We start from the raw sequence: 13,630 nt of genomic DNA, 5'->3' as shown, positions 1-13,630 counted from the left end.
TCCGATGCTTCTGATATTGATGATGGGATCGACAGTAACATGAACTCGTATCCAGTTACAGCAGATTTTGAGGTACATCGTTTTAAATTACTATTTTTTATAATTCGCCTAACAAAAGCGTTATTTTTTAGAATGTCCAACTCCAGAGCGAAAACCCAGAAGAGATTTCAGAAAATGATACTCCTCATAAAAAAACAGAAAATGAACACACGCGTTTCGAGGGAAGTGGAGAACAGAATTTGGAAAGTCTTACTCAGAAACGTAAAGTAGGAGGACGTCAGAAAAAGGTAGATGAACAAAAAACTAGGAAGCGTGTTAGAAATGCTAAATCGTGGAAGGAAAATATTAGGAAAGCGTTGAAAGAACAAGGCAAAGAATATGTGAGCAAGAAAGGAAGCGTTAAGGTTGCAAAAGAAATGAAATTGCCTTGCACTTGCCGAATGAAGTGCTATGAGAAAATTAGTGAAGAACGCAGGAAGAAGCTATTCGAAGATTTTTACAACTTATCAAAAGACGCCCAGGATCAGTATATTTCAGAGACCATTAAAGAAACCACAAAACAAAGAGAAAGAGTTAGAAAATTAAAGGAAAAAAATGGTAATTGCAGTCGCAGAAAATTTACTAGAAAATATTTCCTAACGGATGATAACGGTCAAAGTAATGAAGTGTGTCAGATAATGTATCGTCATACCTTCGATTTTACTTTAAAAAAAATTAGGACCATTACAGAGAAAAAAAAGAGTGGCTAAGTCAAGCATTTGCCCTTTAGATGGTAGAGGTAAGCACTCAAAACACAAGAAAATTGCAGATGAGCAAAAAGATACTATCAGAAATCACATCAATCGTTTTCCGGCATACAGGAGTCATTATTCGCGAGAACGTACCTCAAAGAAATACCTAAGTTCCGATCTTTCGATTGCAGAGATGTATCGTCTGTACTGTGAATATTGCAGAAGCAATGATAAAACAGCTGAAAAGGAGTCACTATATAGAAAAATTTTCAATGAGGAGTTTAACCTTAGTTTTCATGCTCCAAAAAACGATACTTGTGCCAAATGTGACCAGTTTGCCTTGAGCTTACAAAACTTGGAAAACAAGCAATTAACTGAAGAGGAAAATGAGATTCAGAAAAAACTTCTGGAGGACAAGGAAAAACATCTAGATTTCGCTGAAAAAGCTTATAAACAAAAGGCGCTGGACAAAGAACGAAGCAAACAGGATAAGTCTTTTGCAGTAGCCTCTTTTGATTTAGAAAAATGTCTGCCAACACCGTATCTTCGTAACGGTGTTTCATTCTACAAAAGGCAATTATGGACGTACAACCTAACTGTGTATCAAACTACTACAAAAGGTAGTGTTGGCATTTGTTACCTTTGGAACGAAACAGTAGCAGGCCGTGGTGGACAAGAAATATCTTCATGTCTAAGGCAGTTTATACTTTCCCTTCCAAATGAAGTGGAAGTGCTTCACTTGTATAGTGATTCGTGTTCCGGACAAAATAGGAATATTTTTATGTGCACAATGGTCTTGTTAGTAATGAATGAAATGAAAAGGTTGGGTCGAAGCTTGAAAGAAGTGCATCATAAATTTATGGAACCTGGTCACACCCACATGGAGGCGGATACAATACATGCCGTGATAGAAGCTGCCAAAAGGAAAACAACGGCTGAAATAGAAGTTCCTCACGATTGGTGCAATTTTATAAGGAACATACGAAGAAGTCCTCCTCTACAGGTTGTAGAAATGCCACAAAAGGAATTTTTGAATTTCAGTAGCCTGCTATCCGATAAGTTGGTACATCGTAAGAAAAATGACGATGGCGAAGCAATTCCATGGATGAAGATAAAATGCTTAATGTACAGTCATAATAACGATTATCGTTGTTTGTATAAAACGAGTCTTGAGGAAAGCGAAGAATTCAAAAAAATTGACCTAAGGAGAGGCTCTACCAGAAAACGAGCTAACGAAATTGAAGTTGCCCAACCGAAACCAATTACTTTGGATCCTCTGCCTGTAGCAGAGCTTAAGGTTAGCAATCTGATGGATTTACTGCCCTATATCAGCCAATACAATAAACCATTTTTTTCACTACTAGCGTCTGATGACATGATTATTAACCTTTTTTCCACTTGTAAAGTAGGCTTTCTCGGCATTTGTTCAAAGTGGTTAATAATTTTTTATTATTAACTAGTAGTCAATAATGAGAACTGTCCCGCTGTCACTTTTAGAAAACACAACCCGAAATTTCGCTCAATGAACGTTTAGACAAGTTCTCTAAAACGAATAATTGCCACCATTCGCAATTTCCAGAGAAATTACATACCTAAAATTATCACATTTTGAAAAAATTCGAACGAAATTAATCTTTGAAAAATCTCAATGACAGAACAAAATACGGCCTGTTTGACTTGTACTTCCACGTACTTGATTGACATGTTAAATTAAGAAACAAACAATTCTGTTCAACCGTTAACTCTCTTATCAATATAATATGTTAATTTAGAGGATTTCAAGTGCTAGTAGTGAAAAAAATAGTATATATACCACGGTAGACCTTCGCACCTTACACCCCTCGGCGCAAGCGCCTCGAGATGTAATCTTGGTGCTCAGGCAATAATAGTGGACTTCTCTACCTTGGTATATAATGTACTATTATCAAGCTTTAAAAAAATCTGAAGAACTGGATCCTGATATTCTTCCAGGCGCCGAAAGCGATTAAATGGCATTTTATCTTATTATTTCTTGTTGTTTTGTGGAAAATAAATCATTTTGTTGACCGAGTTTTATAGTGTAATTTCTCAAATGTAGGCCCAATGTCCACTTCTGTTTCAAAATTGAAGGCCAATGTCCACTGCTTTCTTATATTTTGTAAAAAAATAAAAAAATCATTACATTATATTAAAATAGTCCAATGTGACTAACAATATTAAACAAACAAAAAATCAGTATTAGAATAAACAACTACGATATTCAAATAAATAGGTTACGTAAAACTTCTAAATCATTTTATTCAAAACATCTGAAATGGACATTGGCCCTTTTTCTTCCAAGGTACAGATTTATTGACGGTAGTTTCATATTTTATGTAATAAAAAAAGAATGCACTTGATTCGTAAAGCACTTTAATGTGGGCAAACAATAAAAATTAAATCATTACATTTGTATATTGGAAATTGCATTATTTGAAACGATGAAAAATAAAATTTTGTATGCACCTCAGGCATTACTCGATATTTAACCCTCGGGCAACTTACAATCCCTCGGGCTCTGTCGCCCTCGGCATAAATATCGTCTTAATGCCCTTGATACATAAATAACTATTAAGTTGAATATCTGTGACTTTTGAGACAGCTACTTATACCTTTCATGAGAAAAAAACCTAATAAAATATTTATTCAACCTTTGTTTTATATATTTATAGTGTTAGTTGGAACTCATAAAGAACTTTCGGAGATTTATCCTACCAATACGTTGTAACAATAATTCAGCATTGCTCATTTTAAAAATTGTCTTGCTGCACTTCTAATTACGGGGTTAGTAACTGAATTTTTGAAAAATCCATCAAGAGACGCTTACCGATAAATCTGCAGTAGCAAAGTCGATAAATGTCAACTCAGATTCTTCTCCAGCCAGCAGCACCGACACTGATTTCTCTCCACTTTCATCATCTGTAACAAAAATAATACGTTTAATGAGATATACGAGTTAGATACATTGTGTAATTAGCTGTAGGTAAATAGCTTCTACGCCACATTTTATAATAACCTTCATAGCGACTTTTACAAATGGAAGGCGATACTTAAGAACGTATACGAGCTAAATAAGGAAGCTTCTGAGACAACCAAATTGCACCCTCTTTATGACTTTGCGACTAACTAAACCGGCGAGTGAACTATTTGGTTGTTCGCAGAACTAAAATCCGTGTGTTAGAAAACTAAACAAACATATCCTACCAACAAAATCGTTTAAGTTCCGCTTCTTCAAACGTTTATTGTCTTCACGAAAGTGTTGTAGTGGTGTGGTTAGTGATTTTGGAAGTTTACCTGAAAACAATATATGAAGGTTATTATAACATATTTAGAGCATAGAATCGTGAGAAAGATTTCAAATCAAAGTGTTAAGTTCCATGACAATTCTGTGTAAATAGTGTAATTAATTACAAAATTACTATCATCGGAATTTTCTATTAGACAAGTTTGAAGATTTCTGCGTGTCACTGTTGGAACCATCAGGAATGAATGAGGAATTTGCTATCAGTTTTTTTGCTTTGCTTTTATATTTTTACTATGAATTAACGTAAGTTTGTTTTATTTGAACTTTCACGACCCTTGTGATGTAAACGATTCAACGGAATTTCTTTTAGTAATTAATTTCATTTTCATCTAGGAGCCCATAATTGATTCAATGGCCCGTATGAATAATAATAAGCAAATGCTTATACTTGCAAAATTCAAAGTAAATACTCGTAACTGGCCCTTCATACTGCTCTGTTTAGCATGGTTTAGCAGCGCTGCACTACGTCCTGTCCTTCAGCTTAGAAGCGCTGCTAAGCAGTGTTGCCAACTATTTGTGATGCTTTACCACCACCACCGTAGTAAAATACCGCTCTTTATAAAGAAAAGCTGCTACGGCGCTACGTGAGATTGTATTGTAAATTTTTTTAGTAAGGGTGATCCAATCAGACAAAAACAAACTCCCATAAACAATGTTTTTTATTTAAATTACAACTTCTAATTTTTAAAAGAATACATATTTGAATTGTATTTATTAAAGTGCTCTTGCGTGAACTTGTAAGTGTTGCAACACACTTTTTTATTATGCGTATCTAATTTAATATATTGTAATACGGCTTCCAATACTGGAATTGAAAGTTTGTTTCGTTTTTTTGTTTTAATGTCATTTATATTTGAAAATATCCTTTCAACATCGGCCTCGACATCGGCATTACCATGTGGAATGCATAGCACTATTAATGCGAGTTTAGATATATTTTGAAAGATAAATTCGTCATTATAATCCGTTAAAGAACTTAAATGATTCCAAAATTCAATTGGATTTTGTGGTAAAAGAGATTTCTCTTCATTTGAAAAAAATATTTTTAATTTATTAAATTCTTGGATGCACACGTCGACGTTATTGGGGCATATTTTTGCAGCTACAGAAGCAATATTCGTGTTCATTGAAATGTTCAAGGCAATATCTCTTTGGATGACATTTAAATTTAAAAAAAAATCATTTAATGGAAAACGGTTCAAGCACTCTGTAAATGCAGTTTGATAAAAATTTAAACATTTAAACAAAAATTTTTCTTTTAAGCTAATATCAAAACAACTAATAATTTCTGTAGTTGATGATCCGACCTTAATCGCTTCAATAGGCAGCAAACAATGGGGATTTAACACGTTAACTTTAGTTATGTTATCATCACTAAGATACTCCTTTTTTTAAAAATTTATTCCTAACATTTTCAGAAATCTTAAACACTCTGAACACATTAAAGGAGTCAACAGTTTTTCTGATTGAAAGAATGCGTTGAATTGATTAAACGCTGGTAAAATAAACATTAAAAAATGCAAATAAGCCTTACTAATTGGATTATTTAAATCGTTATAGTAGGGGAGCTAGCACGAAATTCACTGAACGAGAATGATCAAAATTTTAACCGATGCAGTTCCATTTGGCCCTATTAGAGTATGCTAAAATCGATCGTCTGCCGCCTCAGGTCATATGACTTAGGGCGCTGCGGGTACTTCTTGCGGCACCAATTCTGAAAGGTTGTTTTTCGAGAAAATAAGTTATACATCAAATGAAAACGTTGATAATAGCTCTTAAAAAAATATTTAAAAAAATCGCGCACATTTGATAACTCCGTAAAAAAACAATTCTTAGTCGGTTTTTCACGAACTTTCTACGGATATAACTAGGTTACCGTCGGATAAATGAAGCTGATTTTTTTTACAGACTAATGATGGACACAGCCAATGACTATGAGAGTGTTTCTTTTTTAAATTTTTTCTCTAATTATAAGATATCTTATAATGTTAAGATGATAAGATAATCTTAAAATTAGAGAAAAAATTTAAAAACGAAACACCGTTAAGTCATTAGTAGTACCTATAATCAGTCTGTAGAAAAAATCAGCTTCATTCGTTTAACCGTAACCTAGTTATATCCGTAGAAAGTTCGTGAAAAACCGACTAAGAATTGTTTTTTTACGGAGTTATCAAATGTGCGCGATTTTTTTAAATATTTTTTAAGAGCTATTATCAACGTTTTCATTTGGTGTATAACTTATTTTCTCGAAAAACAACCTTTCAGAATTGGTACCGCAAGAAGTACCCGCAGCGCCTTAAGTCATATGACCTGAGGCGGCAGACGATCGATTTTAGCATACTCTAATAGGGCCAAATGGAACTGCATCGGTTAAAATTTTGATCATTCTCGTTCAGTGGATTTCGTGCTAGCTCCCCTACTATTATTTATTATTTTTGCAACCTCTGATTCCCCCTCAAATTCAGCTAATCGGAATAGCTCTACTAAAACATCCCACATTTCAAGTACCCTTTCCACACTTTTCGACAAGGCTAGCCAACGTGTTGCACTAGGCTTTAGCATTTTTAATTTTTCTCTCATCATAAACTCTTGAAATGATTCAAGCACCGATTGACGTTTCGGACTTCTCGAAAAATAGGTGCTAATATTTTGTAGCAAATTTTCTACATATTTGGCAAACAAGCTGCAGCTGCAACTGCCACAAGATGTATGCTGTGACAAATACAGCCATTTGAAATTAGATTGGGATTAGATTTTAACAAATATTGTTTGACACTTTCTTTTGATCCCATCATCACACTTGCATTGTCTGCACAATAACCGATTATATCACTTTCTAGTATTTCAAACTGCACTAGACATTCTTTAAGCAAAGAATATAAACCCTTTGCTGTGCCATGATCGCTATCGACTTCTTTCAAACCGAGAAGCTGTGTAGTAATTTCAGAATTATTGACAAATTTCACCAAAATGCATAGTAACTTTTTGTTGCTTATGTCACTAGCTTCATCTAATAAAATCGAAACTTTTTGTCCTTTAATTTGACGCTTTAATTGTTCTTTTGCGACCGCGGCTAAAACGTTTTGGATTATCATGGTACACTTTGTGCGACTTAGTTGTACCTTTTGCGCCACCATAGAATCGTTAAAGTTTATTAATTTGGGTGACCAAACTGAAATTGTGTGTAGCCACCATTAAAGCACTTCTAAGTGTAGCGCAAACTACGTCAATATGTTCATGGGATTTATTTATGTTACTTTTAATCATAATGTCCACCTTACCGCAACTTTTTAGTCTTTTCACACAATTTTTATGGCGAATTGAGTTAGCATGATTCACCAGGTCACTGTATTTTGCTTTTAAAAAAACTATACACGCACTGTTTGATATCGTAATTTAGTTAGTTTGGCAACGTTGTAGTTTTGTAAGCTACACGAAGTTAGTTACTTTTTTAAGTTGATCGCCATTAGCTAGACACACTTTGATGAACGTTGTAAAGAATTCGTTTTAAGTTTCAAATAAAGTTAATCCTGAGTATCCGAATTGAGATTTATTGAAAAACACAAACACGCACTACATTTTGCATAAGTGGAATCGTGATCGGCAGGTTGAATCCAACCTTTTAACTTTTCATCGGTCAACCATTTTTCAGTAAATCGCTGAACACGCGAACTTCCCTTTGGATGGACAGGAATGACAGGATGGCCACTAGACTCCTTACTAGAACCTGGATGGGGATCCTGCGATGCTGCAGGTGGATGTTCGCAATGTTCTAATTGTTGCCAGATACTTTTTTCCTGTTCATATTGGTATCTGAGATACTTAGCTTCCCCACTGTCACTAAAATCATCAGATTCGCTGTCGCTCATTGTTAATTACTGCCGTCTATGTAGAAATGGAAAATTCGGTATTTATTAGCAACCTGTGCCCTCGTGGACTTATTTGTATGCATACCTGATATTACAATTGTCCAATGATTGTTGAATCTTTGACAAAAGTCCCGAAACCCCGACGCAGTAAAAGTATAATTATTATTACTATCCAGGTATATACTACTATTGAACACCAATCAAAATGACTAAAGGACGAACGAACTTGACCAAATGCCAACACAAAGTGAAATAAAATAACGAAAAATGAAAATGTTTGTCTATTTATCTAAACTAAAAAATAAAATAACTCAAGGTTTTATCATAATAGAGACGCTTTGTTTATTGTTTTGTGCAAATGTGCACGTTTTACAACTTGCAAGTTGTAAAGACGTCAAAGACGAGGGAGCTGACATGACATAAAACAGTGTATATTGCACCAACAAAGATGATTCATTTTTAAAGGCGACCATCTGAATCATCGAATAAGTAAATGGTCCCCTTTGTTAATGTCTTGTGCAAGTCTTTAAGACTCTAAAAATAAGACAATATTCAGAATGGCAGTTTATAATTGATAAAGACGATGACTAATTTTTAAAACAGAAAATCTCACGTCTTAAATAAGCAATTCTCTAATTTATTTCTTGTACACATTACGTTCTACGATATTGCAAATAACTTGTCTAGAGTAATTACACATTTCCTATTCTTACGATAAGTATAATTCCGCTACTTTGAAAGAATTAATCTCATGCCGCCGCTACGCCGCTAAAAGCATCACCAAACCGCTACGGTAGAGGAATCCGCTACGGTTGGCAACACTACTGCTAAGTCGCCCAGTGCGAAGGAGGACTTACGAGTATTTACTTTGAATTTTGCAAGTATAAGCATTTGCTTACTTTTATTCATACGGGCCATTGACTTGACTCGTTAGAATAACTGTAAAGGCGGAAATAGACTAGCAAGTTTTCTCGCAAGTTGCGACAATAGAACTTTTTATACCGCGTTCGTGTATTGGGTCTTTGGACTAAATTCCTCTCTTACTAATTTACGTCATTCTTTGATAACGCTATCCTTGTTCCTCTCCGTAATGATGCCAAACTGACATATGATTGAATTCAAATATTAAAAACAACATAATCTCCTTGTGCTGTTATTGTGACGTTTGTTAATAAGTTGGACAAACATGTAGTGTGTTATCTATAAGCACCGTACTGAATCTGGAGGTGCGAACGTGCTATAGTCAAAACAACGAGACCTCCGGGGAAGTTTTTCCCACAAATTCAGTTCGGTTCTGAATTTTTGAGCGTGTCACTCGACAGTGCAGTCAGATAGCAAGTGACGCGAGAAAAAGTCCCGCTTTTATACCTGGATCAGAGAATGAGTCTACTCTAGTTTGTTACATATCAAACGAAGCGGAAATCTAGTTCCCAGTCAGGGTTAATTTATGGAGTAAAACGCAAGCTACGGCCATTGGAAATGTTTTACCGCGAATTTTAGCAATTCAAATTGCACAAGGACGAAGGCTACACGTAAAAGAGAGATGACTTAGTTCGCCCTTCAAGCAACATCGAACTGACGAAGAAGAAAACTTTTTGTCATCACAACTAAAAAGATAGCGGTGGTTTAATTGCGTTTATTTTAGAAGCCAGGTATTTTAAATTGTACCCTTCAATAAGTAGAGTGTAGGTACATAATTGCCTTTACTTATTTGCTGTTGATTTCATAGATGCTTGTTATCATACATTGGGATTCGCAGGGCCTTTGTTTAAATTACGCACTAATTGTGATCGAGTTTTAGCGGTTAAGCAGGGTGGGTACTTTGGGGGTGGATTAGTTTACTTGTTAGTTGTTGTGTATAGTACATACGTAATGTTTCATTAAATGTCGCTTTAATTACATAATATTATAAACTACGAATTATTTTACAATCGTTTTGGGAAATATCCATTTAACTTAACTAATGTTAACTTATCTTCATTGCAGTGTGGATTTTATTGTTTATTAAGGGAAGGTTTAAGATTAGTACAGGATATTAATACAAGGTAGGGCATACTGTAGGGTTTCGATATTTAGGTAGAGTGGAACTTTTACACGTTGTAGCATTTTACATTTTTAACATACAGAAGGGAGATTTTCAATTCAATTACGTCGGATTGTGCGATGGATCGGAGGTTTCTGTTTGTTGTATGTGGGGGCGTAAAATATTTATTGAATTCGTTATGTGATATTGTTTTATCAACTAGTAATTGATGATACCGTTACGTGCTTTTCGGTTGTAATTCAAATTTAGTATTCGTGCTCTTATTTATATCCTTACGCCATCTAGGTATCTTTTTTGTAATCCACTAGTTTAGATGTAAGTTAATTTCTGTAGTAGATTTCTTATTATCTGAGTTCTTTGTCTTACCGTTAGAGTTCTTTCTAGTGTTAGAGGTTTCTTTTACTTACTTCTTTGTCTTACCGCTAGAGTTATACCTGATACTACGTATTTTGTTTTTGTCGCTATCCAAGATTTAACTTTACCGATGCTCAGGCTGGATCCACAGGATACGTGATTCACGGACGCGTTGTGAATCACGATCACGAATGTGGATCCAGCCTCAGACCCGATTTGGTTTACGTTACTTTCTGATTGCTACGAAGATTCATTTCTGTTAGGTTGATTACATTGTACACTTCAAGTTAGCGGAGTTATTTGAGATATTAGCTACCGTTGCTTTGTGAAGTAGTTTTGAAGTTACTGAGTTTTTATCCGAAGCCGATACCTATCATTTTTTTAGTTACGTTATTTGTTTAGTTCAAAGCTCATATTATATTTATATTTTGAATTCATTAGATTGTATCGTGCATCGTAAAGTACTTTCCTTGAATTTAATGTCACCTTAATGCTTTTATACCCCGACGATTGCTAGGACAATCCGTGGTCGATCAAAATAATGCTTTTGCTAGTGTAAAGTCATTCGAATTATTTATTCTTTTTTAGTATTAATTACAGTTTTTATATCTGATTGCCGGGTGTCAGACGTTAACAGTGCTTGCGCAATATTTTATGGGCCGCCCTATTAACCACCCCTTTTATTCGTTTATTTGTGTTGTTGTCTGTTACAGATTGGCGGAAAGCGCCCTTCTTGAGCTCAAAAAGGCCGTTGCGACCTGTAGTTCAAAACGTAATTGTTTTATTTCGACGACTCCTTGATATACCGTTTGATTACATACTTGTTTTCGATACGATCGAATTGTAATTATTACATTTCCGTGATATTCACTTAACGACTATAGCTCCGTTGTTTTCTCTCACTACGTGTTGATCCCCTTTTACTAAAAATTAATTGAACTTCAAATATTGACGTTAAAAGAGAAAAATGCGAGCAAAGTTAAAACCCAAAAAAAACATGTCTTTAGAAAAATACTGCGTAATACCTCGAATTGTTTTAACTGCAAAATACTAATCAGTAAAAACCTTTCGATGGAGCCACCATGACATCAAAGAGAAAAAGAAAACCATTCCAAAGATAAATATGATACAGGCAAAACACTAAGCCCTTGTACAGGTAGACACGTCGTCAGAAAAGTAACGGTTACCACGAGTTGTTTACATCTAATCAACTCGAGAGCAGAAACTTTACTGCGCGATGGGAACGAAGAAAAAAATACAACTACACGCAATACTGAATTAAAGAAGGAATAGCAACGACCTCGGTCGGCGAAGCAAATAACTATGTGAAAGAAACCTGTACCACGAAAATACAGAACTCGAAATGTATTCAATTCCACGCCATCTTGAGGTACAGAACATGGCGCGTTTTTTTTGTTGTGGTATACTCTTGTAGCTACATATTTTTAGGAACGCGAGGCGGACATTTGAGCCTTAGGTTGCACCACCTTTATTGAATTCAATAATGCAACCCGCATATTCACTTGGCTAAAATGATTAAAAAGGTTTTTTGTTTAACTAAGTGTTCTTGTTTAACAGCACTTTCAAAATCGCTCGATATTATGCCTCACCTTGTATTTCCAACATCGCTCGATATTATGCCTCACCTTGTATTTCCAACAAGCACAACATGCTTATTTTAACAATGTTACGTAGATAATAATGGAAATAAAAAATTTAATATACAGTGCGTAAAATTTCTGAAGGTACAAACCTCTTATGTTCAATTTTACACATTACAATGTATTGATATGTCTGACAGTTATGCAACCCAACTTACACAAAAATGTAATTGCAGTGTAAACCAAAGAAACTTGATGGTTATTTTAGGTACGTATTCGGTCTATTTGTTTAGAAAACTATGAAAGTGGTTTTATAGTATTTTTTCAGGTACTGGAGTTGTTCCTCGTAAATATAGGTAGCTATTATCGATAGGTGGAAGATAATCAGTAATGGAGTTTTGATTTTCTATACATCAACTCCATTAATCGAATATTTTTGGGAATCGAGTAGTTGGTAAAAAGATAATAAATTATATATTATCAGATAATGGAATATATACAGTGAGTTTTTTTTAAATGCGAACATAGGAGTTTGCAAGCAATGTAATTTCCCTATGTTCGATTTAAAAAAAAAACACATCAATGAGGTGTGTACGGTTCACATTCCCAAATCGCGCAACTTGTGTGACTATGAACAGCAACTCTATAGTCTTTATGATGAAGAGCACTCGATAAGATTTTTTTAAAGAAGCCATGTGAGGCCATAGCAACTTTAGGATACATTTTTCTTAAACTTACGATAACTTGACCTCACAGGCAACGCACTGACACCACAACTCATTGTGAACCAACCTTCAATTATTTGTAGGTCATGTGCACCTGGTATTCTACTGATTTGATCTATTCAATACATAAATGAAGAAAATAAATAACGAAAACAATTACAATAAATGTTCGAAGTGTCCTCCTTGACATTCTAAGCAATAACCTAACCGATTTCGTAATTAAATTGGACGGTTGTATTTTTAAAAATGTGACAGCTGTTAATTGTATCTACTACTCATTTGAACTACACAATAGATTGATGTGTTTTTTAAAAATCGAACATAGGGAAATTACATTGCATGCAAAAACTCCTATGTTCGCATTAAAAAAAAATTCACTGTAATTGATGAACATTTGCGATTATTTCTTAATTGATTATTAGAAGTAAAAGGGGTCATTTCATTTTCGTCGAGGTAGATAGGTGTAGGTAACGCAATGGTAATCAGCAATTAAATCCACTAAACTAAATACGTTGAATTGCCTCGCGATCGCAACTTTGTTCTCTACATTAGTTTCCATTTGTACTAAACCGAATTGGAAACCCAATTTGTTTGGGATTTACTTTGGTGCCTACATAAACAGAAACCTTATACGCGAATACAATTTTATTTTTCCCTCTACAATACCTTACTTTCACCTTATGCCCATTTATGATATACGAATTACCACTAAATTATTCCAAGTTGTAACAATTAATTATTTCAAAAAAATGACAAATGCGAGCGACTTCCAGGATACGAGTCAATGTTGAACGAAAAGTCAACCCCACTTTCGTAAGGGACTTCATCACTGATGAACGAGAGCCTTTTAATGGGATTGAATTTTTTATTTTTGTTAGGGTTGCGGTGTAAGGCGTTGAGTATTGGAGAGTATACGGGGTGATGAAATTGAGAGGTCGATTCCGTATTAATTGTACTTGATGTACGTGCCCAAAACTGCTTAAT

At 34.7% G+C, this 13,630-nt stretch overlaps 2 protein-coding genes across 2 annotated transcripts in view; one reads left to right on the top strand and one right to left on the bottom strand.

The window, feature by feature from the left end:
- LOC116162967 (GTP-binding protein REM 1) overlaps nt 1–13,630 on the bottom strand; it is a 58,979-nt gene that overhangs the window by 21,958 nt on the left and 23,391 nt on the right. The window contains exons 3-4 of the mRNA XM_031476771.1: nt 3,954–4,043; nt 3,577–3,668 (exon numbers count right to left, since the gene is read on the bottom strand). Of these exons, the coding sequence (XP_031332631.1) occupies nt 3,577–3,668; nt 3,954–4,043 (182 nt within the window). The remainder of the gene's footprint in view (nt 1–3,576; nt 3,669–3,953; nt 4,044–13,630) is intronic.
- Nucleotides 3–2,130, top strand: LOC116159325. Its single transcript, XM_031472282.1, has 2 exons — nt 3–72; nt 132–2,130. The coding sequence occupies exons 1-2, from the start codon at nt 40–42 to the stop codon at nt 747–749; spliced, it is 651 nt and encodes a 216-aa protein (XP_031328142.1). The 5' UTR covers nt 3–39; the 3' UTR covers nt 750–2,130.

Source organism: Photinus pyralis, unplaced genomic scaffold (genome assembly GCF_008802855.1).
Source record: "Photinus pyralis isolate 1611_PpyrPB1 unplaced genomic scaffold, Ppyr1.3 Ppyr1.4_LG1, whole genome shotgun sequence".
Taxonomy (NCBI): domain Eukaryota; kingdom Metazoa; phylum Arthropoda; class Insecta; order Coleoptera; family Lampyridae; genus Photinus; species Photinus pyralis.
The sequence above is the reverse complement of the archived record's forward strand: the minus strand, read 5'-3'. Positions and strand labels throughout refer to the sequence as shown.

Bases quoted from the DNA above. Each gene is read 5' to 3' on its own strand.
- LOC116159325 (XM_031472282.1), top strand. From the start codon at position 40: ATGAACTCGTATCCAGTTACAGCAGATTTTGAG. The intron at 73-131 runs GTACATCGTTTT...GTTATTTTTTAG, and splicing joins CAGTTACAGCAGATTTTGAG to AATGTCCAACTCCAGAGCGA.